The sequence below is a fragment of the Ogataea parapolymorpha genome, chromosome V (assembly GCF_000187245.1).
Source record: "Ogataea parapolymorpha DL-1 chromosome V, whole genome shotgun sequence".
NCBI lineage: Eukaryota > Fungi > Ascomycota > Pichiomycetes > Pichiales > Pichiaceae > Ogataea > Ogataea parapolymorpha.
In genome coordinates, this window is record NC_027862.1 from 688973 (window position 1) to 714257 (window position 25285).

Genomic DNA, 25285 nt, shown 5'->3' on the forward strand with positions numbered 1-25285 from the left:
AATATGCACCTAATATGATTTCTTCTTTAAGCATACGAGTGGAACAAAAAAAACACTACATCCGTACACCATCTCAGATTAGGTACGAGCTATGCAATAAGTTAGTATCCACTTGGCGTTGGTGAGGAGATAGCGACATGCAGAGGTCCACTCCTCGTTGGAACTGCGTGCAGATGGTTTGATGGGATAACCGGCAACTTTGTCTTCCGCCATTTTGTAGGGCAAGTCATTCGACTCGTCTAGCTGTTTAAGCTTGCGACCAATTTGTGAGACTATGTCTACCAGGGCAACCATTCCTGCATCCAGCTGGTTATGGGTGAAAATCTTTCCAATGGAGAATTCTCCGTTGCTAAACAAATCCAGTGTTTGCTTAGATATTGATCCATTTCGGTCTTTCCTGTATTTTTCAATCCGCGACGTAGATCCCATTGGAATAATGCGGTATCCGTCCAACTGAAAATCCAATATGCGCACTACGGTGGCCAACAAAAGCGCAAGTTGGCCCAAAGCGGCGTTGATCTCGTGCCAGGATACTTTGACGTTATCGAGGTTTCCGAGTCGAAGGCCGTTTATGGTGCCAAACTGATCGTCATGTGAAATCATGAAAACGTCGTTGAACACGTTGGTTTTGCGCAAGGAGTCTAATCGGTTTAGATTATACTCGTATGAAGCTTTGATGCGCTCTCGCTCGTTCACAAATTCAATCAGCTCGAGATCGTACGCGTTCTTTTGTAGGCAGAATTCCTTCTCCTGGTTCTCTAAATCCTCCAGTTCCTGTTCAACTTCTACTAATTGCTGCGTCAATTGTTCCTCTTCCTTCTCTGCCTTTTCCAGCTCTTCAAGCAGTTTAGTCTCCTCTTCCTTTAGGAGTGCCAGTTCGCTCAAAGAGTCTTGGGCCTTCTTTCTATTTGGGCCGCTCTGTGCTGTGAGTTTCTTGAGAAATTGCACGTATGTGTCTTTTTCCTTTGTCATCTGCTCAAATTGCTGCTTCAGCTCGTCTATCAATGTAGATGCACAGTCTGTACAGACCGGATAGTCAATCTCGTACTTGGAGGAGAGAATGCTGAAGATGTTGTCTAAAGACGCCACTCGCTCGCTGACCGACACTTTATCCATTGAGGGCTGTTTTTTATCTTCCAAAATCACAAACGACCCATCGTCAATGTGCAAGGCCTCAGATCCCTTGCTGGAAACGAGTGGCTTACTACCACTGGTTTTTGAGGCCTCTTCAAACAATGTGACCCGTTCTGCAGGAAGAATAGGATACTCATCTAAATCCTTCGGATGGTCTTCATTCGGCCGTTGGCCATAGCTCAGTGTAAGCAAATGCTTTTGTGCATTGCTCAAGCCTTGCAAAGAGTCATCAATGACCAACAGGAGCTTGCACCGTTGACATGTATATTGAGCCATAATAAACGAATAAGTAATTGCACAGCCGTCTTTTTCTCGACTGATATATGGTAGCACTCTTATTAGCAATCTATATATCACCTCTATCTCTCTTCCAACGAAAAAACAACATCCTTGTGGGCCTTAGGATCGTATGGTTCAATTAGAAACTTGGAAAACAGCTTCAAGTTATGAACACCACGGATCTCATTACCCAGTAGAGGCATCTTGACAAGATGGTAGTCCTCATAGAGCTCGTCCATCTGGTCGAGGTACTTGCGTTGCATCTTCCATCTGGACTGACAACGCTTGCATTGATCGTCATCTGCGAACAACAACTGGTTCACCACAATCGAGTTGACGTCCATATGGTATTTGGTCAAATCTTGAATGAGTCTTTCAGTCTCATATAGCGACAAAAACTCCGAGATACACACACAGACAAATGTAGTGAGGTCAGGATCCTGGAATTGCTTGTTCACCTCAGTCACCTGCGTCTTGATCTCGGCTAGCTTGTTGAACATTTCAGTCTTTTGGTCTCCACCCATCATGTTGAGTAGCGGTCCTAATCTCCCACTGATTTCGTTAAATTTACCCAGTAATTTTTCCAATGTGGATGGCAGTTGCAGGAACCTCAACGTGTGTCCAGTAGGAGCAGTATCAAAAACAATAGTGTCGTACTTGATCACCGACGAATCTTCGTTTTTCTGATTCTTGATATGCTTCAGGACCTCCATGAATGAGAACGCCTCGTCAATACCTGGAATAGAGCCTGTGACTTCGCTCATCATGCCATTCAGTGGATCGTTCTGGTCCATACCAGAACCGTTGTTGGCAATGAATTCCTCCAATGATGAAGACGGATCGATCTCCATGCACGACAGATTAGAGATACCATCCACAACTCTGGCGTCCTTGCCAAACTTTTGATCGAACGCGTCAGACAAGTTGTGGGCAGGATCGGTCGAAATAAGCAGGTAGTTCTTGGCTGGATTATGGAGGGCAAGTTGGATGGCAATGGACGAGGATGTCGTCGTTTTACCGACACCTCCCTTTCCACCGACGAAAATCCATTTCAGACTTTCGTGGGTCACTATATCTTTAAGGCTTGGTTCGACTTCGAAATCAGACATGGATGGAAATTTAAAGAATAAATAAAAATTACTGTATTTTTGGGCTTTAGTTTAATTTGTTAGCCAGAAGCTGAAGGGTATTTATTATGCAATTATTATTTGTTCATGAAAAACCGTTTCGTTTGCTTGATGACCTCGCTTAATTCTCCGCCACGTTCTATGCGTTTTTTGATCCAACCAGATAGCTTCTTCTGGATATGTGGTCGTTCATACCGAACATCTATCAGGTAAATCACAGAGTAATCTCTGATATTTCTGATGGCACGCCCCACACTCTGGTTCACCGCCTTCATACAAATGTTCTCATAGAACTCGCGTGCATTCGCTAGCGCATCCTCGCGAGAGCCTCCCATCTCGATCGTTTTCGACTCCACATATTTTCTCTTGGCTATCAGATCACCACTCATTAAATTTGGAAAAGGAAGACCCACCATCGCCACTGCACGCGCAAGCTCGTCTGAAAAATTGATTCCCTCCGACATTTTTCCTCCCACGACGGCAAATAAAACAGCTCCCCTGCGCTCAAGTATGCACTGAGAATAGTTTTGCAAGACGTTATCCACCGCGTTCTCTCTTGACTCTGTATAAATAGTTTTCACCTGGTTAATACGGTGATAGTGCCCGCTCTTTTTCCACAATTCTACTAGCTGGTCCAAGTACTTGTAACTGGGAAAAAATACAACCATTCCATCAGGCACGACTGCAACCATTTCCAAGATAGTTTCGCCAAGTGCATCGATCATTTTCTTATCGTTTCTCTTATCGAACGAAAATTCAAACTCCACCCCCTGACGGCTCTTAACCGGATAAACATCCAAATTTGAAGCCGGAATGATGTGGTCACAGCTGAAATGTTTGATCTGTTTGGATTCGACATAGGGCACGAGGAAATTGATAAAATCGGAAATTGGCTCCATTGTTCCTCCTGCAAGTATCACACACTTGCACTCTTCAACAACATCCCTAAATGCTTCGCTGGGATCTAAAAGAAGATACTTCATGGCAATTCCATCAGCGGAATCCCTATCGTAGAACAATTTACCACTCTTCGAGGGATTGGAAAGACACTCTAGAAAGGATCGAATCTTGAAAAGTATTGGTGTTCCAGCTTTGTAGTTTTCGTCAATCTTTTCCATATAGCTCTCTAATTTATATGCAATTTTGGACTTGGTCAAATACGTCTCTAAGGAGTGAAAATTGAGCAGATCACCAGTGGTATCGTCAAAGATCGAAGTCACGTTGATTTCTGTTCCTGCTGCCTTCTTTTCGCCATCCTTCATCAAAAACTTGGCCAATATAGTGATCATTTTACTGAGCTTGGCGAGATTGATTCTGTTTCCTGCATTCAATCGGGAAGCAAACTTTGTGGTGTAGCTCTTGAGCGCCTTGCGAACCTTTAACAACTCGTTGAGGGAGATAGTGGCAGAATTGAGCGAAGATATTGTATCTAGCAAATTATGGGCCTCGTCTATTACCACAATGCTGTTTTTCAAATCCAGCCCCAGAACCTGTCTGGTCGATTTTTGAAGCAAGAGTTGGTACGGCATGGACACAATTTCGGCAATTTCCATGCCTCGTCGCAAACTGTAATAAGGACAGACTCTGTAGTGAGAGCCTATCTCGTGCAACTCCTCAATGTCTCGAATTTCAGAGAAGGTCAGGTCGCGAAACTGAGTGGTCAGATCTTCGGTTTCTGGCCTTGGCATATAGCTGCACCCCTTCTCTCCGTCTTTCTTCCTTTGCAACTCCAGACAAGCTTCATTGATCTGCTGGACGTCTTTTAAAGAGCTCACTTTTTCGTTAATGCAGAGCTGTTTTCTGGATCCTAATGCCAGATACTTTGTTTTCTCCTCGACACTTTCCAAAGAGGACGGAAAATGGGTGAGTCTCAATTGCTGTCCAAACTGGCTCAGCTGCGAATGCGTCCGCGAAGAGAAAAATATCTTGCTGTCACAATGATTGATCTTCGTCGCCTTGTCATTTGTGTCCGGCCTGCCTTCCACCTGAGCCAGGAGCTGCTTTATTTCGTTAGCTATTTTTGTGTTTCTATCCTCTGAAGTTTCGTCCTCAAAATAATCCTCGGGGACAAGATCCTCCTCTTTAATCACCTTTCTTTGCTTGCGAGTATGTGTTTTCTCTTTGATCTTATTCTCAATGGCTTTGCCTTGGGTCTTCGCCAGCTCGTCGAGATGACGTTCGTATTCCCGAGCCTCAGCGACCATCCGTCCAACTATTTTCTCACGGTACGCCTGGCGAACCCATTCGGGCTCGTCATCGTCATCATCGTCGATAATGGCGTTCTGCCGCTGCTTCAGCTCGCGTAACCACGTCATTGTCGAACAGATGATAGACAGCGTCTTACCTGTTCCTGTTGGGCTCTCGAAAATGCCGACTTTATAATTTCCTGTGAGAGTGTCATAGATCGCCTCCATGAGCTTCACCTGGACATCATAAGGTGTATACGGGTGATTAAATCGTCGTTCATGGATCACCACCTCCCCCATGCACGCGAAAAAATCAAAGAATTTTTTTTCCTATCTAATCCACACTCATATCTCCAGTCGAAATGTCGGACTCGCCCTCCGAGTCTTCTTTTTGCTTTCCCGTCTCTGCATTAGTTTTCTCATCTTCTTGGTCGCGCTCGTTCTTGGTCCGTTTTACAAGTCTGTCGTCCTCTGGCTCTGAACCTAACCGTTTGGGAGATGCCTCCGTAGTCGCGTCCTGTGCTGCCAAAGCGCGCATTTCATCAATCCAGCCGATTGGACTCATTTGGATCGAACTCGATTCCTCAGGAGGCACCTCACCATTTGAGTCCGTAGTGTTCCTAGAACCATACTCTGCTAGATGCTGATTGATCTCCTCGATGGATGTTTGCACAAGTATGCTACGCTCCAAAGCTCTCAGATATTTCAATGCACTTACCTCGTTTTCGTGTGTTTCTGTCGACCCGTTTCCAGATTGATAATAATTGTTGTCTGCTTCAATGACTGTTTCGTCATTGGTCACTGTGTTACGAATGGTTGTTTTGAACTCATGAAGTCGCGTCTTCAAGCCTCGCGTTGGCTCGAATCCCGGTGATTTCAGAAGTAGTGTTTCGGTGAGATGGTAAATGGTGAAAGGCGGAGAAGTAGGAAAGTTTGTCTCTAGTCTACACTCCAAGCGAGCAATAAACTTCTCAATTGACTCACCAATAGAGTCAAAGGGAGTGCGCGCCACGTAGGAGACATCTGCATGGTATATCTCGACTACCACGGCTTTTATAAGAGCCCCAATCAAAGGGACCACTTCTGGCCATGGGATGCTCTGATTCTCCTCCTTATAGTCCTGGTCAACTAGAATTTGCTCTAGAGCATTCTGAAGCGGCTCTATTGGTCAGCAATTTTATTAGTAATACGTACCTGGTGCTAGTTGCAGAGGCTCCATATAATAAATAAATCAGTTACTTTTTCATATTTAATTTATGTTCAGAAGAGCAATTAGGACTTTATCCAACATGCCAAAAATACAGAAGTCTGAACAGGAATGGCGCGCAATTCTTGACCCTGAGCAGTTTGCTGTTCTGCGCCAGAAGGGAACAGAGAGACCATACGTGGGCAAGTACACAGACTTCAAGGGCAAAGGTATCTACCATTGTGCAGGTTGCAATGCGCCACTGTACGAATCAAGCACCAAATTCGACAGTCATTGTGGATGGCCGGCATTTTATCAGGCTCTTCCAGGCGCGCTAATCACGGAGGAGGACAATTCCCACGGCATGAAGAGAATCGAGATCATGTGCGCTTCCTGCGGTGGCCACCTAGGACATATATTCAAAGGAGAAGGTTACAACACTCCCACGGACGAAAGACATTGTGTTAATTCCATTAGTTTGAAGTTCAACCCTAAGGACGATAATAAATAAGGCTGACGCTATTTATACTAAATAAGGTCTAATCATAACTTGGAATCAGGCCTATCATTAGTACGGCGAAAAAAAAAATCACACTTACGACAACGCGTCGAAGGATTGTAACTGGATCTTGTATCCGTCTGGGTCTGTCAACAGAGCAGTCTCCTTCAAGTCTGGATTTTCGCCAAACTTTGTGATCCATTTAGCGTTGTCACCAATTTTGTCAATGACAGATTTAACATCCTTGTACGAGACGGCAATGTGATCAAAGCCAACCACCTTGTCAGTGTCCTTGTCAAAGACATAGTAGCCGGCAAACGAGTCGTCGGATTCGGTTCCATAGTTGTGAGTGAGTTCGATAATGGACTGTCTTGCAGCTTGTGGCTTTGGTTGCTCCTTGTTCTCAACATACGAGTCGTCCTCGAAGCCAAGGAAATACAAGGTGAATTGAGCTTCGGGGAAGTCTCTGGTGCTGAAAAGCTTCATTCCTAGCAGGTCACGGTAAAATTTGAGAGACACCTTAGGGTCCTTGACTCTGATCATGGAATGGTTCATTCTGTAAGCAACTGGGTTGACGGTGGTGGCCTCGTCCAGAGCGTTTTCAATTAACTCAACCCAGTATCCATCCGGGTCCAAAATGAAAGCAATGTTCTTTTGTCTTCCATCTTCGAGCCTTTTTTTGAAGTTCACTCCCTTAGCAAGGAAATCTTCCTGGGCCTTGGCAATATTGTTGACCGAGACACAAAGATGGCCGAATCCTTTATATGGTTCCGAGTTTCCATCGTAAACCTTGGCATTGGAGTTCTTAAGCTCGCGCAGCTCGACTACTCCGTCTCTCTGGGCCAGTGGTTTGCCCGCATGTGGGTGGCCATTGCTATCGAACGCAACAAAGACAGAAGTATACTTTGCAGTCTCCAATTGCTTGATTGCCTTCATGGCAAATGTGTTGGTGTACCAACCAACAGACTTGGCCAAATTTGAAACGTGCAAACAGGTGTGGTTAGTGAACATGGTTAAGATAAAAAAGATGTCGGAGTAATTTTTTTCCTTTAAATTCGATTTTTAGTAATCATGTCTTTCCAAACACCCGTCAACCAGTTCATGGTTGCAGACAATACCGAAACGGCAGGTTGTCAGGAGGCAGTGAGGACTATATGTGAGCTCATAGAGAGCAATCAAGTCACCCTTCTAGAGTTCATTCGTGGTCTAGGTACACATCTCACGGATGATTCCAACGTTATTAGGACCAGAGCGATCACCCTTCTCAGCTCTATTCTGGGCAACCTAAACAGAAAAAAGATGTATGCCAAAGATGTCCAGGTGCTGCTGGATTTTTATTTGTCGAAGCTCGATGACGAGCCTTGCTTGAGAGAAGTGCTCAAGGGTCTGAGCTCGCTTGTTTTGATGAGCCAATTTGATCCTAACTTAATTCCTCACCTGCTAGGCTTCCTCGTGGAAAAATACTCCCCATTGGGCAAGTTGGCTAGCGTAAGGTACTTTGGATTTGAGGTTCTGGACTCTGTGCTATCTGCCCATTTGGAAGCAGCAAAACAATACAACGATGAAATTATTAAAACATATTTGCACGTTTCCAAGAATGAAAAGGACCCCAAAAATCTGCTGCTGTCGTTTAAGCTGTCAGCGCTGATAGCACAGAACTTCGACATCAGTAAGTTTTCTGAGGATATGTTTGATGCGGTGTTTTGCTATTTCCCTATCTCTTTCAGGGCCCCAGCGAACGACCCGTATAAAATCACGGGAGACCAGCTTAAACAGACACTCCGTAACTGTCTTAGCGCCAGCGACCTCTATGCCAAAGACGCTTTTCCCAATCTTCTTGAGAAACTATCGGCTACCTCTCCAACGGTCAAACTCGACGTTCTTATGACGCTTAATCAATGTGTCGAGAAATACTCAACAGCAACAGTGGAAGAATACTGGATCACATTGTGGAATTCCCTCAAGTACGAAATTTTGCATAACGAGCTTGCTTCTGTTGAGACACTGACGCAGTTGTTTACGTACTATGAGAATTCAGAAAATGAAGACGAACGGATCATTCCTGCAGTCTTGAAGATCTTCCAATCGTTAAGCAAGAAATTGCAGAACGTGAACGAGGATCTTAACATCAAGGACTATCTTTATGTGATAATGGACGAGCTGGCGAAGAATATTAAGAATCACGATGATAATAAGTCAAAGCAGTCGACGGTAATTTTAGCTGCTATATGTGCGGCTAATATCAATGTCTACAATCTGCTTATTCCCCAAGTAATGCCCCTTCTACTGGTATCGGATGATTTAACAATCAAAACCCAAAGACAAATTTTGACGAACGTCTCTTTCATGATTGACAGCTATTATATTCTCTTCAACGAGAAAGAAGAATCTATTCGCCCCAACAATCCAATGTATGAGTTTAAAGATGACCTTCTGATGCTATTTAACAAAGCTTTACTGTCGACATCGAAGGTTGAGGTGTCACTCAGATGTTTAGCCGTGAAACTTGTGGCCAAGGTCGTCTCACTGAATTTCTTCCTAGCTGATCAGGAAGCCCAATTGATTACTCAACTAGTGACAGATGTCCTCCTAGAAGATGACAACAGCGTGACAGAAAAGCAAATACTTCAGTGTTTCAAGTCGCTATCTGTAAGCTACCCATCTGCTGTGCTTGAAATAACTGTTCCAAAGTTATTTTCTTTCCTTCCAGACGACGACACGGATCTAGATCTATTAAACACCAAGTCTCGTGTGCTTGATATTCTCATTTCCATTTCGGAGTCCAAGCTGGTTATTGACTCTGTTATGTTGCGGCTAGTTGGAAAGATCGAAATTTTGATAAAGTCAGCGTCCCAAAGTTATGTCCGATCAGTGTTTTTGACTTTATGCAAAATTGCTGATAAATTAAATGCCAAGGATTCCACGAACGACAACATGAGACGACTAGTCCCACGGCTGTTTTATGTCGTTCTTGATACTGACAAAACTAATCACGATGAAGTGGTTCTGGAATATACAGGACGTGTTGCTAAAAAGATATTGCTGCAAACAGACACCTCTCAGCACGAGGAAATCTTGCGCGACGCAATTGATTTTTTTATTAACGGCAAACCTACACCTCTTGTTGCCAAGCACTTATCGAAACCGTTGGATATCATTAACGGAAACCAGCTGCCTTTCATTATTTTCACAAAAATTATTTCGGCAGTCGATAAAAATGTGAAGTTTTCTATGGAAACCTCGTCTTTCCTCAATCTCCTGTTCAAAGCAAACCAGTCGACGGTGCAGTTCTCAAGACTTCCAGTGGTGCAGTGCATCTCGCTGGTTGTCAATAAATGGGTTGACGACTCTGAATACCTGGCTGCAATCCTGGAAGACTTTAAGAAAGCCTTGAGTGACTCTTCCATACCCCTCAAGGAACGAGCCAACACTTTGGAGGTACTCATCTGGGTTGGAAAAGCTTTGATTATGAAACAACACGCATGCGCTCAAGCATACGAAGAGTACCTTCTCTCTTTATTTGACAGTGAAGAGCTTCACGTGTTTACCCCCAAAATTCTCGAAATACTGGTTGCAGATGTAGAATGCTACCAGCAGTTTAAGAAAACTGGTCCTTTCAATAGATCAATTGTTTTCAATGTGAATGTGCGCTTGCTCTACAAACAGAAACTGTTTAATACAGTGCTGCCCTTGCTGGTGTCCAAATTTGAGTCCTCAAAGAACCAGACGTATTTATTAGCATTATCACTCATGCTTAAGTATGTCGACAAGTCGATTATTATTCCGCATGTTGAAACCCTACTGCCACTTGTTTTGAGGTCGCTGAGCACCGATTCCAACGTCATTGTCACTGCATCGTTATCCATCCTAACCATAGCAGTCAATGAATCAGACGAATTGGTTTCCCGTCACTTATCGACTGTCATACCAAATTTACTGGAAATTGTCAACACGCACAAGAATGAAACGGTGAAACGAAACGCACTGGAATGCTTGCTTTCACTGACAAAGTTTGATTTGCATTTATTAGTTCCCTATAAACAGGATATCATCACGCGACTTGCCAAAGTCCTGGATGACCCTAAGCGATCAATTCGCCGACTGGCCTGCGATTGTAGACAGGCATATTATGAGCTGGGGGTGCCTCGTCAATGATTACAGACCGTCGAATTTCCTGATCCCATGCTCCTGCGTGTGTGCTTTTTGCTTCTTGGTCTCTTTTTTCACGTGCTTCTTACGTTTTTTAGGCGGCTCCTCGTCGGAGTCTTCCAGCTGAGCAAGAAGCTTTTCTTTGATTTCGATCAAAGGCACAACGGGCCTGTCATCGTTAGAATCAGAATTTTCTGAAGCTGAATCTGAATCTGAGTCAATTTCTTCTTCAAACGACGCAGACGAAACGTCAGGCTCGTTGCCAGACCCTTCGTCATCACCAAAACCTGTCCATTCCTCCTCCTCCTCTGAACTGAGGTCTTCACTTTTAGCAGACTCGTCAAAATCTTTCTCATCCTCCTCGTCGCTGCTAGACTCGACATCCCCAGCTTCCTTCCATATAGTTAATCTATCCATCCCCGCACTTATCAATCTGTACTCATGATCAAGGTCCAAAAATGACACCTCGTCAGTCTCGCTATGCACTCTTTTTTCAACCACCTTTCCCGATCTGATGTTAACCCTCGAGACGGTTCCGTCAAATGAACCCGCCCAAAAATGATCGCCCTCGCTATCCAGTGCAGAAATAAGAGACTCCACAGGCTCCTTGCTGATGCGGACTCTGGAGATTTGGTCCGCAAAATCGTTCATTTCAGGCCTCCACACAGTGACCACACCTTCTCCCATTCCACAGAGCATGGTATTGGGGTTGGTAGGATCCAACCATGAAGAACATAAGAGCTCGTCTTCTTGGTCTTCACTTTGGTGCAGAGGTTGTTCCTTCCTGATGTCTATATGCGAGAGAGTCGTGGACCCAGTGGTGACAAACTGATAATCAGATTTTGGCACGTAATGGTTTATAGAATTGACTGCATCCTCGTGGACTTTTTTTATTTGGTATGTTTGCTTCAGGGTGTTGGAGTCAAGACAGAGAACATCACCATCCTCCGTTCCCACTATCAGAAAATCTTTGTTAGGAACAGTTAAGATCTTGGTGATGTTGGAAGCAAGGATTTCTGATTTTGCGACCACCACGCCTGTTTCTGCTTTGGCTTTTTTTATCTGCTTGTCGAGACCAGCGGAGTACACATACTCACCCTTTGGGTCGAATATAATGGATCTGCAACTACCCTGGTGTCGCTTTGTGCGCCATCCCATAGTGACGCAGTCCGAACCTTGAAGCTCCTTGGCTCTGACATCGATCTGGGCGCACTCTTTGTCTGCAGAGTGAAATATATGATTTTCCAACTTTTCAACGTCATATCTCAGCAACTTGACCTGTCCAGTGCCCGAACCAACGACAAGAGCATTTTCGCTTGGATGTGCACTAAAGCTGAAAAGGGGATCGGTACCAAAGTCGAGGTCTACCAAGGGAACTGGAACTGATTTTACCATGCCTATATTGTATGGAATATAATTTTTTTTAGATCTAATTTGGCTGTGCTCGTAGACCCAATTAACTTATAAAAAATATGGATCAAAACATATAAAGCAGAGAACCATGTAGCTTCGCAAGAACACGCAAAGGCCATGGAGTGTAATCACAAAATGACACACTTCTTTTTTCTCTCTCTCTTCTCCTTCGTCTCCAGAGCGGCTCTGGTGGCGGTTTCGAAAACTTCTCTCACACCTTGATTCAGCTTGGCGGAGCACTCAAGGTATGTCAGGGCCTTAATCTTCTCAGCAACGGCTTGTCCTTCACTGGTAGAGACAGGCGCCTGGTTCAACTGTGCCAATCTCTCGATTGTTCTTGGATCATTTCTCAAATCGATCTTGCATCCAACAAGAATCATTGGAACATCTTGGCAGAAGTGCAAAACTTCGCTAATCCACTTCTCCTGGACGTTATCCAAAGTGTCTGGAGAGTCCACCGAGAAACATATCAAAATGACGTTGGAATCTGGGTACGAAAGCGGTCTGAGACGATCGTAGTCTTCTTGGCCGGCGGTATCCCAAAGAGCCAGCTCAACTCTTCTGCCATCAACTTCGACATCCGCAACGTAGTTCTCAAACACCGTTGGGACGTAAACTTCTGGGAAAGCACCTTTAGAAAAAACAATCAACAAACATGTTTTACCGCAGGCACCGTCACCGACGATCACCAACTTTTTCCTGATCTCTGCTAATCCGGCCATCTTGTGCGCGTTAGTATACGAATTTCTTTGCGGGCAGGGGTATTATGAACACAAAGGGGAAAGACTCTTTTTGGTGGCTGTCGATATTTTGTTTGTATTTCCAACTTTCCATGTGACGCTGTCATTTTATAACACGGCATGGCATGGCTTGTTCTGAAATGGGTGGTGCACGTTATAAATTCTCAACTAGATCCGTCTTTCGATCTGTCCATTCGATAGATCGACTGCTTGATCCAGTCCGCAGCCATGTGTGTCATGATCTTTGAGCTGTTAATTCTAGTGTAATACACGCAAAAAAACAGATCTGTTGAAATCAACCCCTTTCACAATCTCGGTTTTCGCGACATACAACTCCACCACCATTGAGCAAAACTTTTGTGTTCTCACGCTCTTCACGCGGACGTATGATTGTAGATTGCCCGCTGAATGCTACTCACCTCTTCTTACTCACAATTAAAGCAAACAAAGTCTGAAAATGGTTTGCGCGAGATCTTTTTTTTTCTACATAGGAGGGCGTGTGCCAAAAATTCCAACCCCGTACAACTCCGTGCAAGGATGTTGGTAGCACCTACTTGACCTCGTTTAGAAACTGCTGGTACTTTGACGTTTGATGGATCCCGCATTCTGTCTTGGCTTTGCCCTTCCATCTTCCAGCACGCTCATCCTCTCCATCGGCAACTGGCTCCGTCGAGTGCCAATCTCCAATTGATTTGTACCCAAGATCCAGCAACTCATTGTACGGCACATTATGTTCCTTGATGTAGCTTTCAACCATCTTAAAATCCCAGCTTGCGAGAGGACTGATTTTGATCACATTGAGATTGGTGTCAATTTCGATGATGGGCAGTTGTGAACGTGCCCCTCCTTGCGACCTTCTTCTTCCCGTGAACACGGCCTTGATCTTCAGTTCTTTATATGCTCTCTGGAGAGGTTCCACCTTTGCTAGAAAATCGTACTTGAGTTCGTCCTTGGACCAAAGCTCGTCGCCGTATTTTTGCTGGAACTCCTCAGCGGTATCGCAGTCCTTGGGCTTATAAATATGGAGCTTGAATTTTGGGTATTTAGCTCTGACCTTTGCTATGAGATCGTGGGTTTGGGGAAAGTGGTACAGAGTATCGATGAATACCAAATCCACAGGGTCCAAATCCAATTTGTCCAACATATCGAGGATACAAAGTCCTGTCAAACCGAAGGCTGTAGTTTGGAACAAGTTGGGGAATGAGACAAGAGACCATTGCAAAATTTCTTGTGGTGTGAGCTTTGCAAGCATCTTATTGAGATGCTGCAACTGGAATTCCGTGATAACGATGTCTTCCGTCATGAGCAATAGTACTGCCGAGCTTGGTTTTCCACTGATATAGTTTTTTTTTTTGATTTATAATATTTTTTGGTAATGTCATGTGATGCGACGCGTCGATCGACAGATGATTTCCTGGAAACTAATTTGATTTAGCTAATGACTACTGAACTTTCCAATCCAAACAGAGAATCGCCGCTGGCAGCTGTGGAAACCGAGCTCTCTTCAATAATTGAAACACTGATACATCTCGGTGTTCAAGTGCACGATTTCCAGGGCACAGAGGAGGCCAAAATTGGGCTTTCGAACAATATCAACAAGCTTATAAGTCAATTGCAGTCGATCTCGTCGAAAAAAGATCTGCAGGACATTTCTATCCCATTAGAGATTGTCAATTACATCGAAGACGGACGCAATCCCGATATCTACACGCGAGAGTTTGTTGATGTGGTGCGAAAGATCAACCAATATTTGTACGGAAAATCGATTGCTTTCCAACAATTTCGAGACATTTTGAGCGCTAAAATCAAATCCGAGTTCCCTGACCTAGAGCAAGAAGTCGAGAGCATCAGGGCGAAGACCAATCTAAAGGATGTCTCTTCATAGGTCTGTGTTGGTGTAAAGATGTACGATTGAATATATGTCGAAAATTTTTTCGATTTACTAGTGGTATTTCTGGTCAAGCATGTTAACGAGAGCACTAAGATTGATAGTGCGGACTAGGAGTCTGCCCAAAAGACAGGTCCGTTGGTACAATGACTTGCCCCCCGAGGTTGAGGAGGAATATGGAAATACCATCGAAGAAATTGGGTATGATGATGATGGATTCCTTCTCAAGGATAGCTTCTACACCGAAAAAACGTTCCAGAATTCGAAGTTCTATCAGCATATGCAGAATGTCCGCGCCGAGCAGGAACACCTGATTGACTTAAAACTGAGATTTCTTGCGAAACAGAACGAAGTAGACGTCGAGGAGCTGCGTAAAAAATTAAACGAGAGAGTCCAAGCACAAGTCAGCCAGGCCCACAAAACTCAGCAGGCTATAAATGACAACATTGCATCTTTTGAAAGAGAAATGAGCTTGCCCTTCAAAGTGGACCTTGTTGGCGATTTGCTAAAAATGCTGAAATTTGAGTCCGATGATCTGGAGAGTTCCCCCGTGTATCAATTTTTGGTGAAAACAGATGCCCGCTTGGCGCAGGATCTCCGTTCTCTGCTGTTGCGTGGTGTTTCTGCAGAGCAGAAAACACAGCTCGAATCCCGATTAAGCCATGGAACCTGGTCAGAAAACAAGAGACGACAATTGCAAGAGCTGATTAAAAAAAGATACGTCGAGTTCGTGAACTACAAACAAAAGAAGGATACCGAGCCTATCTCGATTAACGAAATATTTGACCTTATGGATAAGTATTCAAGTTTTGAGCAAAGCGATCTCTACGAAATCCTACGTGAAATTGATCCTAGATTTGGAACACTTTATGCAGAGGTTCGGACTCTCGCGGAGGGAGAGGAGCGAAAATTACGTCACGTGCAACTGAACAGACTACTTGCCGACGAGAGTTCCGGAATCTGGAAAGTTTTGAATGATCTGGACAGCCGTGAATTCAAGGCTGTCAAAAGTGTCCTTGAAGACGAACGTGCAAAATTCGAGCCATTGGGTGCAGAAAGTTTGGTCTCATATGCGCGTATTGCCGAGAAAGATGAGGATCTGGAGATATTTGATTCCATTGACGAATCTCTGAGTGTTTTCCTGCAAAAAGCTCGCGACAACGAGAATGACGAAAGAGTTGTTGCTCAAGTGCACGACATTTTGACCACCGAGGGACCACTGAAGGACTTTTTGGAAGACACCAAGAGCGAACAATATCAGAAGCTTCAGGCTAAAGTTAACAAAGCAAGGATTAAATACCACAAAGAGGTTGTGTTGAATCCGCTAACTAAAGAGATCAAGAGCCTTGCCAAAGAAGACCAGTCTAAATTGAGTCCCGAGGTGGCTCAGATAAACAAATACTACGACCTTTTTATCCAAACTATGCACCAGTTGGAGCAGGAGCTGAAAAACGGGGAGTATGAGCCAATTTCCTCGAAAGTACACCTGGAGGCACCAAGTCTTCTTGACCGTGAACCAACTCCCCAACAGCTCGCCGAGGTCCAAAAATTAAATCGTTCAAAGAGATACGACGCTGAAGATGACACCCTCCGGTTCTGTGCTCACATGATTATGCACGGAGGTAAAAGACAGCGGGCAAGAAGATACATCAATCAAGCCCTATATCTGGTTTATCTTGAAACCAGGGAGAACCCTGTGGACATTTTGAAACAGGCTCTAGACACTGTGGCTCCTTTGGTGGTGACACGCGTTGTGAAAACCGGATTTGCCAAGAACTACTCGATTCCTGCTGCCTTGACTCCTAGACAGCGGATGCGTACTGGGTTCAAATGGATTTTGGAGGCCAGTGATAGCCGTGCTTCAAACGACTTCCCTGTGCGTCTTGCCGAAGAAATCTTGAACGTTCACAGAGGAAACTCGAAATTGCTTGAGAAGAAGACCTCTTTGCACAAACAGGCCGTTGCCGTCAGATCTTACCTGAAACTATGATTGTATATAGAAACCAAGGGGGTGGATTTTTCGCCTCTGCACTGCCTAGAAATACTATTTTTTTTTTTCCATTTTTCACTGTTTTTTTTCCTTTAGAAACCATGAGTGAGTCTCAAGAAGACAGAGATTACGATCGCTCGATCAAAGACGACGTTATTTATGAGATCCGTGAGACACCACAGTTCAACGAGACACGAGCCCTGATAGTGGCCAACCTTAGACAGCCTTTTGACAACCAAGAATTCCAGGATTTATTGAATGAACAGGCAGCGAAGACCAACTCGACAATAGAGCGCGCATGGCTCAATAACCGCAGAAGCCATTGCATCGTCATAGTATCGGACGTTGCTGGTGCGGTCTCGATCCAGAAGAACTTAAATGGAACCAAATTTCCAAACGAAGATACAAATCAAGAAGACGGAGTTACTAGACACCCCTTGTACATTGATTTTATTCCCGTGAAGGCTACAGAGCATTGGATTGACCAGGAAAATAAAGGCCCTAGAGATGCTGTTTGGAAAGTCTCATACGTGAGACAGCCTTCCAAACAGCAGGAGGGCCAAGAATTCCTCGTTGCCACTCACAAGATGCTCAATTATCCTAATAAAACTTTTGGATACAAATCTTCAACCAGATATAGAGGCAGGGGAGGTTACAGAAGCAGAGGAAGAGGCGGCTATAGAGGCTATAGAGACTATGACTATAGATACGCTCCATACAGAAGGGACTATGATTATCATGATTACCCAGATAGACACACAGAAAGAGAAAGATCGCTGGAATGGCCCAACTAGCGAATAATGGAATAATGACCCGAGTCGGTTTCATATTTATTAATGAATCTTCAGGCCTGCCAAAGGCTATAAATAATGTTACACAGTCCATTCTGTTCCGTCTCCACCACATATAGTCCGTAGAGGGCCAGCCAGGTACCTGCACTTAGTAGTCCCATGGCTACCTTGTGCCATATACCGTAGACTCTCAGTGGAATGTAGTCAATAATACAGCTTTCGAAGCCGGCTTTGCAATGCCACAGAAGCAACATCCCCATGCCTGCATCAACAAGGGGATACTCCACGCCGCCAACAAAAGGGGCCAAAATTAGCGGAGCCATTCCCAGTGTCACGATTCTTTCGTATGCCCAATGATACGAGCCGTGGTATTCATTGGGAGCAGGCGGCACGTAAGCGTCGTTGACGGTTCCGATAATATTTCCTGGTGGCTGCGGTTTCAGCTTGAAGTCCTCAAGCTTCACACGTGGAAGTCTTGTAACTTTGAACGAGAGCGGGCGAGAAAATTGCGGTTTGATTCGAAGCACCATGATTTAGAAAATTGGCACAAAAAAAATTTAGCTAATTACAGTGCTAGGATTTCGAATATTTGAAGACGGTCAGCAAGTGATTTTTACCCTATAATTATTTCCATTCCGCAGGCACAGAAACTTCGTTGTGGTCGCTGAAAGGATCGAATTCGTTAATCTCAGACCGGTATGACTGAGAAGTGCCTGTGGCAGGTGCAACGCTCGACTCTCTTCTCTCGCTATTGATCGTCTCGTAATCTGCAAGCGAGTCAGTCTCTCCACCATCTCGCGGCTCAGCCATCTCTTCGTAAAGTTGTAGGGACCGCACCAAGTCATCATTACATTTGAGCAAAGCCCCTAGGAGCTCCTCTTTATTGACTAGCTGCAAATATCTCAAGATCTTCCTTCTGATGGCTCTGCAGTTGTCGAAATCCCTGTTCGCCTTGGCCGAGTGGATAGAGAGTTCATCGGGTTCCAGCGTTTTGAGAGTATTTGTTAGCGTAGTTGAGAGAACGTTGGCCTCGGCAATCGTCTGGTATATCCTGGGTGTCTCTTTTTCGTAGTTAATCTGCGGAATCCTGTACTTTTTATCAAGTTCCCTATTTGTCAGTGAAGACACCAACCGCGAAGCACCTCTGGAAGAGCCATGACGTCTGCTCTGTGAACTATCATCCGAGTCGTTTTCAGGCGTCTCATAAACCTCCTCAAATGGGGTCTCATCAGCCTCGTCGTTCATGAAGTCTGGCACTTTCCGTTTAGGTTTCACAGCTCGTGCCACTGATGCGGAAGAGGCAAGCGAAAAAAGACCTCCTGCGTTCCCTGTTCTGGCGTGCTCGTTTCGCCAACCAACAGCCAGCTGTGTGGCACGTTTGCGAATACGTGGGTCGACCCCAGACACTTCGGGACGGGTCACAATGGTGTACTTGAGGCGGTCAAGTAGCTTGGAGTCATTGTACAATTGGTTCAATTCTGGGCCACCATTAGCAACCAGAAGTTCCAGAAGCTTCAATGCATTGAACTGTTCCTTGAATGAGCCGTATTTCAATTTTTTGCGAATTGCCCTGGCCACCTCTACCGGACCAGGTTCCAAAGAATTGCGCTGCAAACGGATGGCTTCAAGCAGTTCAGGAAGATCCATTTCCATGCACGCATCGTCCGAGTCTAAAGGGGACAATTCGATGGTTCTGTTTGCCAGAGTGGTGACGGCGGTGTACGAGTGGCTGTCCAGGAAACCCATGTGGAGATAAGGAAAAAATGAAATTAATGCGAGACACCACAATTACACCGAAATAAAGCAGGAAATTATAATATAACTAGCTATTTACTGTGAATAATGTAAAGTCTACGGCAATCTAAATAGCACCAACCTTTTTCAACTTCTCCTTCAACTTGGATTCGCCCAGAGATTGCAGGTCGGAGTTACCTCCAATGTGCTCGCCGCCAATGAAGATGTTTGGCACGGTTCTTTGTCCCGTAATCTCCTGAAGAGCATCCTGGATTTCGTCACCATCGTCAATGGTGTTGAGCTCTAGAACAAACAGGTCGTTTTTGACGATCGAACTCAGAGTCTTCTTGGCAGCCGAACAGTATGGACAATAGGTCTTAGAGGCAACGAAGACCTTGTGGGAAGCAATGAGCTTCTGAACTTTCTCGATAGCTTCTTTAGACATTGGAGTAGAAAAAAATCTTCGAAACAGCAACTTGAAAGAATAGAAGGCAAATAATGCGATCAAAATATTAGTAAACATTTTACCCAATTTTTCCGCTCCCTAGTATTTTTTACATCAATCCGCTCTTCTTTAAATTCTGCTGAATAATCATGTCAGTGATTGCGGTCAGCACAAACTTCATCGACTCAGTGTCTGTGGCGCAAGTGCGGTGGACATAAATTGGCTTATTTGCCCGGTTGAGACTCAAAAAGAGCTTCTCGAAGTACTGTAAGGCATCCTCCAAATCGTTGGTTTTACCCTTATAATCTGGGAAGTATTTGCGGAGAGGCGAACGCCGCAGTTTATCTTCAAGCAAGTCGACCTTGTTCAGGAAGAGAATAAACGGAGTATTGGCAAACCACTTACTGTTGCACAAACTCTCAAAAAGCATTATTGCCTCGTGCATTCTGTTCACCCGCTCGTCCTCAAACAGCATCTGGTCGTATTCGCTAACGGCAAGAACGAAAAGTGCGCACGTAATATCCTGGAAACAGTGGATCCATTTTTTCCGTTCGGATCGCTGGCCGCCTGCGTCCAGAATTTTGAACTTGGTATCGTTCAATAAGAAGTTAGTCTCTGTAATTCCTGTCGTTTTGATCCTCCCTTTCAAAATGTCCTCGTCCGTGCATAGATATTCGTCTTGCGCATACAAGTGGGCGTGTTCGAAATAGTAGGCAGCAGATCCTTCGAGCTGGAACAGGTGGTTTTTCTGAAAACACGTCTGAATGCCGTCGTCATTCTGCCACAGCTTCTGGATCGCCTCAGCAATTTCAGCCTTAGAGAAACCAATGTCGTTTCTCCCCGACAACTCATAAAGTCCTGGTATAACCTCCTCGGACTCTTCCTGATCGCCTTCTATCTCAATTGCTCCTTCCCATCCAGCATTGGCCTTACCGGTGCTCATCATCTTGCGCTTGGCTGCTCCATTTTCACTGTACTTGAGCACGTAATTCTTTAGAAATGAGACTCCGCCAGCCTTCGAAGCATCAATGCTGTCCAGTGCTTTATATGCTAGCACTTTCTTCTTGAACTGATTGAGCTCGGTGCCCGGAAGGTCGCATTTTAAGGGAATGCCCAGTTTTCTAGCTTGGATAATAAGTGTCTGCATAGACCCCACGGTGTCGGCCCAGATCACATTTGAGTAGAGCATACGTTCTTGGCTTGTAAACCCGCCTTTGTGCAACAATTTCATTTGCTTGAGAACAGTACTCTTACCGCTTTCACCTGCTCCAAGTAATAATAGTTTGACCTGATTCTTCTCTGTCTGCTGGCTCTGCATGAGCATCTGCTCGACTTTGGAGTTTTGGAGCTTCTCCAGATACTCTGGATCGTTCTCGTTGATGGAGGAGCTGGCATTGCAACCCATTTGCAAATATCAGACAGACAACTTTCCGCCTGAATCTGTCTTCCTATTTACTACTCCATCTCTGAAACATTAACAATAAGCTGCCTGGATTTTGAAACCAACTTGTGCGTCAGCCGCAGAGCCAGCGTTTAGTTATTTTTTTATTTAATTCCTAATTTTTTTTTATTGAGCATTACTTAGTCTCGGTATCACTCCAAATGTTCTAGGTGCGGTAAGAAAATAGCGGGATCGTTCGGTTTCACCACGTCCACCTTATCCAGCATCAGTTTTTGGCGGAGCTGGTTCTCGTCCTGTCTCGAAAGCGTATCATCTGCATATTGGTAGTTGGTAATAATATCCATCCCGTACCCCAAAGTCGAATATGGGTAGTTCTCAGAACTTTCCAAAACCAAGGCTAGGGGAGACGACTCCTCAATCAGTTCCGGCTTTGCTTCTATTATAATAGTTTGATTCAAACAGGAATCCAAAGACATCGGCCGCTCTTGTCTGTTTAGTTTCTGAGCCTTGTTCTCGTTGTTCATGATCGACGAGTAATCGTTCAAATTTGTGAAATCCGGTTTCACTTCGCGCGGAATCCTACGCCTCGGCGCCAGGCCATTGGCCTGAAGTGCAGCGTTAAGCGATATATCGTTGATGATGGTGGAAAAAAGATGTGACCCAGGAAGCGTACTTTTTTTTCCTGGCGCGGAGTTGGGAGTCCTTTCTGACGTTGGGCGCAGCGACCTGGATGAAGGCTTTGGGTTCTCTATTAGCTCCCGTTTCAAAATGGCTTTTAAAGGCCGGAAAACTGTTGTAGAAGCGTTGGTTATGTCCGAAACTGCCCGCCTGCCAATGCTGGGTCTATCAATATCGCGCAAGAGCGATTCTCCAAATACTGACCCCGAGTCGGGCTCATCATACTGCAGATACTCCGTTGGCAGTGAGATTGAGACCTTTCTGGGAGGCTTAGTTGATGGTGGTGGCGGTGGCGGTTCATTTTCCTGTTCAAGTGGGGGAGTCTTAATAAACTTCTTTCGTTTGGCTTTGAATGGTAAAAATCTAGCGAACGATCGGTCTCTTCTAGCATGGCTAAGTCCTTGCGGAACAAGCTGCTGCTGTGCTACCATGCCTTCTCCCTGGTCCCGCATTTGTTGTGCTTCGTCAACCGGTGAATTCTCTGGGTTGTGAGGCTTTTCTGTTGCAGGCTCATCAACTAGTTCTTCGTCAGTTTCGGCATCGGCTGTCTCATTTACCTCGTTCTCTGGCGGAGCATCAAGCTTCTCGACGACACGTAGATAATACCTGTTATCCAAACGCCACGAGTTGGGTTTTTCGTTGGTTTCGCTATGTTGCTGATGCGGCTCACTCCGACCTAATCCCAGAAGCTTGATTGTTTGCCTTAATCGTTCGTGCCGTTTGGCCAATTCACTGATGGGGACCCCAAGGTGTAGGCCAGTATCTTTGTCAATGCCTAATGAGATCAAATACGCGGCAAACTCGGCATTTCGAAGAGATATCAAAGGCATGTTTTTCAGCCGCCTGGTAAGAATATTCGGATGTTTCTCGGGGTCTCTTCTTCCTCCCCCGCTATTCCACCAATGGTGGAAATGCACTCTCAGCTCCAACAGCTTGCACTGAAGCTGTGACAGATGATAGTGAGTGGACATGAGAGAAAAGAAAATTTTGGCGGTTAAAATTAGCTTTAGGAGCGTAGCTGACGAAAACTTTTTTCGACCAGTTCCTTCAATGTCTCATAGCTCACAATGAGACAACTCATTTCATCTGGTGACACCAGCAGAATAGTCTCTTTGCTCCCAGCATCGAGTTTATTCAAGCAATTGATCGCGTGCGTCAGATCTAGTACAGGCTTTCCATTTTCGTCCACCTGATGGAACACGTAGTCACGGAATAGCTTGATTGGGTAGCGCTCGCCAGTCTCAGACCATGACCCGTCTTTCACAAACTCGGGACGGTCGCAGATAAAATCTAATTTTGCGAAAAGACGAACGAGACGAGCATTTTCAATTTCACGCGATAGACATGCCTCCATGTAATCCGCAGAATCTTGCACACCATTCACAACCGAGAGTATTTCTGGAGCAATCAGCTGCTGTAATTGGCCAAGCGAGACCTCGTTTCCAATGAGTTTCTTGAGAACATCCTTTAATTTGTCGGAAACCGTTAATTTAGGAATCCCTTCTTCAGCACTGAGGTTCTGCACTTTCGCGAAAACAAGAGATTTTGCCAAATCGTAAATCAGTATACCCATTCCCTGTATATCACGTGCTTGGAGTTCCTCAAGGCTTTCTGCTGGGCCTTCTTTGGATGAGGCCTCTAATATATCGTACACCCCGCAGGCAGACAGCCTTATGCGGCCCTTGTTGGTCACTATTATTTTTGTTGGATCGAACACCCTCACAGCCAAGCCTGCTTTATGAATCTCGCTCACAGCGTTTGTGAGTTGCACCAAGTAGTTCCATAATAATGGCTCTGTTATCAGCTCTGGATCCTTGTCTCCTATTTTGAAGAAATGAGCCTCCAACAAATTTCGCGACATCGGATAGTAATCGTATATGAGTACCAAAGAGTTGTCGCCAAATGCACGCGTGGTCATCACTTCGTATAACTTAACCACATTGGCGCAATTCAGAGATCGCCATTTGTTCACAGAACGGAAACACGATTCAGAGGAAATAGGGACGTGTTCCAGTCGTCTCATAGTGTACAATTTGCCATCTAGATTCGACATGACTTTATAAACTGAGGACATGTATCCAAACGATTTTGCGCTTGTTTCAAATTTCTGGTCTATGGGACACAGACTGTGGTATTGGTTAATGTGGATTGGAAGGCCAGACTGCGTAGCAGAAATGGTCCTGAGCGATTCCTCGTTCTTTTTTTGTATCTCTTCTCTCAGGTCGTTTGGAATAAAAAGATCGGCGACGGTTCTTTCATGGGGCTTGAGATGGTGCTGAATGTGGGGAGGCGGCTGGCCAGCATACAGATGATAGTTGATCGGGAATGGGTTTGTTTGCTGGTAAAACGGCTCTTGCTCGGCGGTTGAGTGGGCTGGATCGCCAATTGGCATCCCGGGTGTGAAAATCGGGGCGGACTGAGGGTCGAATGGAACACCAGCCGAAGCCGGAGCGGCGACGTTTGCCGATGGAGAAAAGCTGGGGATGTCGTCCAGCTTGGACGATAGGTCAGCGAACTTGTTTACAAGCGATCCTGTCGGCGTGAACGAAGGAGTATCAATGTTGAACTTCTTGCGCGCTCCGGAATCCGCAGTATCGGATTGCACTGCCAAAGGTGAGGAGCCAAGAATACTTGGCTTGGGCGGCGTGACGCCGGCCTTGCCCCCCGAAAGGCTGTCTGAGGATAGCGTTGTGGATGCTGACATTGGTTCCGATATTGGCTTCACGGCCTGCGGAGTGGATTTGACCTCGCTTCCGTTTTTCTTGGAGGGATCGTCGTGGTTGAAGGAACAGCCTTTTTTCTCCCATTTGCAAAAGCCGTGTATTTTTATGTTTCTGCACGGAATGGTTTTGGCCCATTCGTATTGAGTGCCTCCGTTGTTCATCTCGGGGAGAAGACTTATCAGAAAATTGCTCAGAGATTACGTTGGCTGTTGTTTTTATTATTTGATAAGTTTTTTGTTCAAAAGATTAGGTAAGAGATTGCCATATCATTCACGTGACCAACTGCACCTTCATCATGTATCGACCAAAAAGCGACTAGTTTCTCCAGATATTGATTGCACTTAAAAATTCTCTTGCCACAATGTTCATTTTACCTTCTCTGATCTATTTGATAGAGGAGCAAAATAGTAAGTTTATCGGATTATTAATTCACAATCTGTCCTGTAGTGAGCTTTTGTGCTTTTACACTCTTTTTAAGCCTACCAGTTTCAGTGCTTCATAGCCTTATCTATAATTTATGCGTAGCTAATTGCTGATGTACAGTTATTACAGCCACAAGCAAATAGAAGCAGGTATTCTAGGTACATCGAAAAAGAAATCTACCACCCTCTGTACATTTGCCGTGGTGAAATTGTCATACACGAAAAGCTACAGCTCGTCTGTTTATTGACCCAAGATCAGGTTTTATCAAAATATACACAAGCTAGCATCGGCATGACCGAATGTAGTTCAAAGCTCCGCTGTGGCTCTTCCATCGGAAAAGGTCTCAAAGGATCGGAACTCAGTAACCCCAAATTTAAGAGCGTATTCAGAGTCTTCAAAATTTGCTCAGCCGCAGCCTTATTGAATCCTGCTACTTAAAACAATAGGCTATGCAACACGATTGCAATGAGGAATTCCAATTGTCTTTCGCTAAAGCAT

At 44.9% G+C, this 25285-nt stretch overlaps 19 protein-coding genes across 19 annotated transcripts; 5 read left to right on the top strand and 14 right to left on the bottom strand.

Annotated features, from left to right (window-relative positions):
- Positions 1 to 78: 78 nt before the first annotated feature.
- On the bottom strand, positions 79 to 1410 carry HPODL_04150 (Subunit of phosphatidylinositol (PtdIns) 3-kinase complexes I and II; the record flags this gene model as incomplete). Its single annotated transcript, XM_014078934.1, has 1 exon — positions 79 to 1410. The coding sequence occupies one exon, from the start codon at positions 1408 to 1410 to the stop codon at positions 79 to 81; it is 1332 nt and encodes a 443-aa protein (XP_013934409.1).
- Positions 1411 to 1493: 83 nt separating this feature from the next.
- Positions 1494 to 2522, bottom strand: HPODL_04151 (ATPase GET3; the record flags this gene model as incomplete). Its single annotated transcript, XM_014078935.1, has 1 exon — positions 1494 to 2522. One exon carries the CDS (start codon positions 2520 to 2522, stop codon positions 1494 to 1496), a length of 1029 nt encoding a protein of 342 aa, XP_013934410.1.
- Positions 2523 to 2617: 95 nt separating this feature from the next.
- Positions 2618 to 5026, bottom strand: HPODL_04152 (ATP-dependent RNA helicase CHL1; the record flags this gene model as incomplete). The annotated part of the gene is made up of 1 exon (XM_014078936.1): positions 2618 to 5026. One exon carries the CDS (start codon positions 5024 to 5026, stop codon positions 2618 to 2620), a length of 2409 nt encoding a protein of 802 aa, XP_013934411.1.
- Positions 5027 to 5060: 34 nt separating this feature from the next.
- On the bottom strand, positions 5061 to 5945 carry HPODL_04153 (uncharacterized protein; the record flags this gene model as incomplete). The annotated part of the gene is made up of 2 exons (XM_014078937.1): positions 5061 to 5887; positions 5921 to 5945. 2 exons carry the CDS (start codon positions 5943 to 5945, stop codon positions 5061 to 5063), a joined length of 852 nt encoding a protein of 283 aa, XP_013934412.1.
- A 37-nt stretch (positions 5946 to 5982) lies between these two features.
- On the top strand, positions 5983 to 6423 carry HPODL_04154 (peptide methionine sulfoxide reductase msrB; the record flags this gene model as incomplete). Its single annotated transcript, XM_014078938.1, has 1 exon — positions 5983 to 6423. The coding sequence occupies one exon, from the start codon at positions 5983 to 5985 to the stop codon at positions 6421 to 6423; it is 441 nt and encodes a 146-aa protein (XP_013934413.1).
- Positions 6424 to 6507: 84 nt separating this feature from the next.
- Positions 6508 to 7422, bottom strand: HPODL_04155 (Monomeric glyoxalase I; the record flags this gene model as incomplete). The annotated part of the gene is made up of 1 exon (XM_014078939.1): positions 6508 to 7422. The coding sequence occupies one exon, from the start codon at positions 7420 to 7422 to the stop codon at positions 6508 to 6510; it is 915 nt and encodes a 304-aa protein (XP_013934414.1).
- A 60-nt stretch (positions 7423 to 7482) lies between these two features.
- On the top strand, positions 7483 to 10566 carry HPODL_04156 (DNA repair/transcription protein MET18/MMS19; the record flags this gene model as incomplete). The annotated part of the gene is made up of 1 exon (XM_014078940.1): positions 7483 to 10566. The coding sequence occupies one exon, from the start codon at positions 7483 to 7485 to the stop codon at positions 10564 to 10566; it is 3084 nt and encodes a 1027-aa protein (XP_013934415.1).
- HPODL_04157 (WD repeat-containing protein JIP5) lies at positions 10567 to 11955 on the bottom strand (the record flags this gene model as incomplete). The annotated part of the gene is made up of 1 exon (XM_014078941.1): positions 10567 to 11955. The coding sequence occupies one exon, from the start codon at positions 11953 to 11955 to the stop codon at positions 10567 to 10569; it is 1389 nt and encodes a 462-aa protein (XP_013934416.1).
- Positions 11956 to 12101: 146 nt separating this feature from the next.
- On the bottom strand, positions 12102 to 12695 carry HPODL_04158 (GTP-binding protein RHO1; the record flags this gene model as incomplete). Its single annotated transcript, XM_014078942.1, has 1 exon — positions 12102 to 12695. One exon carries the CDS (start codon positions 12693 to 12695, stop codon positions 12102 to 12104), a length of 594 nt encoding a protein of 197 aa, XP_013934417.1.
- Positions 12696 to 13263: 568 nt separating this feature from the next.
- On the bottom strand, positions 13264 to 14016 carry HPODL_04159 (Phosphoadenosine phosphosulfate reductase; the record flags this gene model as incomplete). The annotated part of the gene is made up of 1 exon (XM_014078943.1): positions 13264 to 14016. One exon carries the CDS (start codon positions 14014 to 14016, stop codon positions 13264 to 13266), a length of 753 nt encoding a protein of 250 aa, XP_013934418.1.
- A 135-nt stretch (positions 14017 to 14151) lies between these two features.
- On the top strand, positions 14152 to 14598 carry HPODL_04160 (Mediator of RNA polymerase II transcription subunit 10; the record flags this gene model as incomplete). Its single annotated transcript, XM_014078944.1, has 1 exon — positions 14152 to 14598. The coding sequence occupies one exon, from the start codon at positions 14152 to 14154 to the stop codon at positions 14596 to 14598; it is 447 nt and encodes a 148-aa protein (XP_013934419.1).
- Positions 14599 to 14677: 79 nt separating this feature from the next.
- Positions 14678 to 16591, top strand: HPODL_04161 (37S ribosomal protein S7, mitochondrial; the record flags this gene model as incomplete). Its single annotated transcript, XM_014078945.1, has 1 exon — positions 14678 to 16591. The coding sequence occupies one exon, from the start codon at positions 14678 to 14680 to the stop codon at positions 16589 to 16591; it is 1914 nt and encodes a 637-aa protein (XP_013934420.1).
- A 101-nt stretch (positions 16592 to 16692) lies between these two features.
- Positions 16693 to 17385, top strand: HPODL_04162 (uncharacterized protein; the record flags this gene model as incomplete). Its single annotated transcript, XM_014078946.1, has 1 exon — positions 16693 to 17385. One exon carries the CDS (start codon positions 16693 to 16695, stop codon positions 17383 to 17385), a length of 693 nt encoding a protein of 230 aa, XP_013934421.1.
- A 50-nt stretch (positions 17386 to 17435) lies between these two features.
- On the bottom strand, positions 17436 to 17912 carry HPODL_04163 (Membrane anchor subunit of succinate dehydrogenase (Sdh1p, Sdh2p, Sdh3p, Sdh4p); the record flags this gene model as incomplete). Its single annotated transcript, XM_014078947.1, has 1 exon — positions 17436 to 17912. One exon carries the CDS (start codon positions 17910 to 17912, stop codon positions 17436 to 17438), a length of 477 nt encoding a protein of 158 aa, XP_013934422.1.
- Positions 17913 to 18006: 94 nt separating this feature from the next.
- HPODL_04164 (LAS seventeen-binding protein 5) lies at positions 18007 to 19128 on the bottom strand (the record flags this gene model as incomplete). The annotated part of the gene is made up of 1 exon (XM_014078948.1): positions 18007 to 19128. One exon carries the CDS (start codon positions 19126 to 19128, stop codon positions 18007 to 18009), a length of 1122 nt encoding a protein of 373 aa, XP_013934423.1.
- Positions 19129 to 19243: 115 nt separating this feature from the next.
- On the bottom strand, positions 19244 to 19561 carry HPODL_04165 (Glutaredoxin-2, mitochondrial; the record flags this gene model as incomplete). Its single annotated transcript, XM_014078949.1, has 1 exon — positions 19244 to 19561. One exon carries the CDS (start codon positions 19559 to 19561, stop codon positions 19244 to 19246), a length of 318 nt encoding a protein of 105 aa, XP_013934424.1.
- A 109-nt stretch (positions 19562 to 19670) lies between these two features.
- On the bottom strand, positions 19671 to 20966 carry HPODL_04166 (Guanine nucleotide-binding protein subunit alpha; the record flags this gene model as incomplete). Its single annotated transcript, XM_014078950.1, has 1 exon — positions 19671 to 20966. One exon carries the CDS (start codon positions 20964 to 20966, stop codon positions 19671 to 19673), a length of 1296 nt encoding a protein of 431 aa, XP_013934425.1.
- A 188-nt stretch (positions 20967 to 21154) lies between these two features.
- HPODL_04167 (uncharacterized protein) lies at positions 21155 to 22612 on the bottom strand (the record flags this gene model as incomplete). The annotated part of the gene is made up of 1 exon (XM_014078951.1): positions 21155 to 22612. One exon carries the CDS (start codon positions 22610 to 22612, stop codon positions 21155 to 21157), a length of 1458 nt encoding a protein of 485 aa, XP_013934426.1.
- A 35-nt stretch (positions 22613 to 22647) lies between these two features.
- On the bottom strand, positions 22648 to 24525 carry HPODL_04168 (Essential subunit of the Pan2p-Pan3p poly(A)-ribonuclease complex; the record flags this gene model as incomplete). Its single annotated transcript, XM_014078952.1, has 1 exon — positions 22648 to 24525. The coding sequence occupies one exon, from the start codon at positions 24523 to 24525 to the stop codon at positions 22648 to 22650; it is 1878 nt and encodes a 625-aa protein (XP_013934427.1).
- Positions 24526 to 25285: the final 760 nt, after the last annotated feature.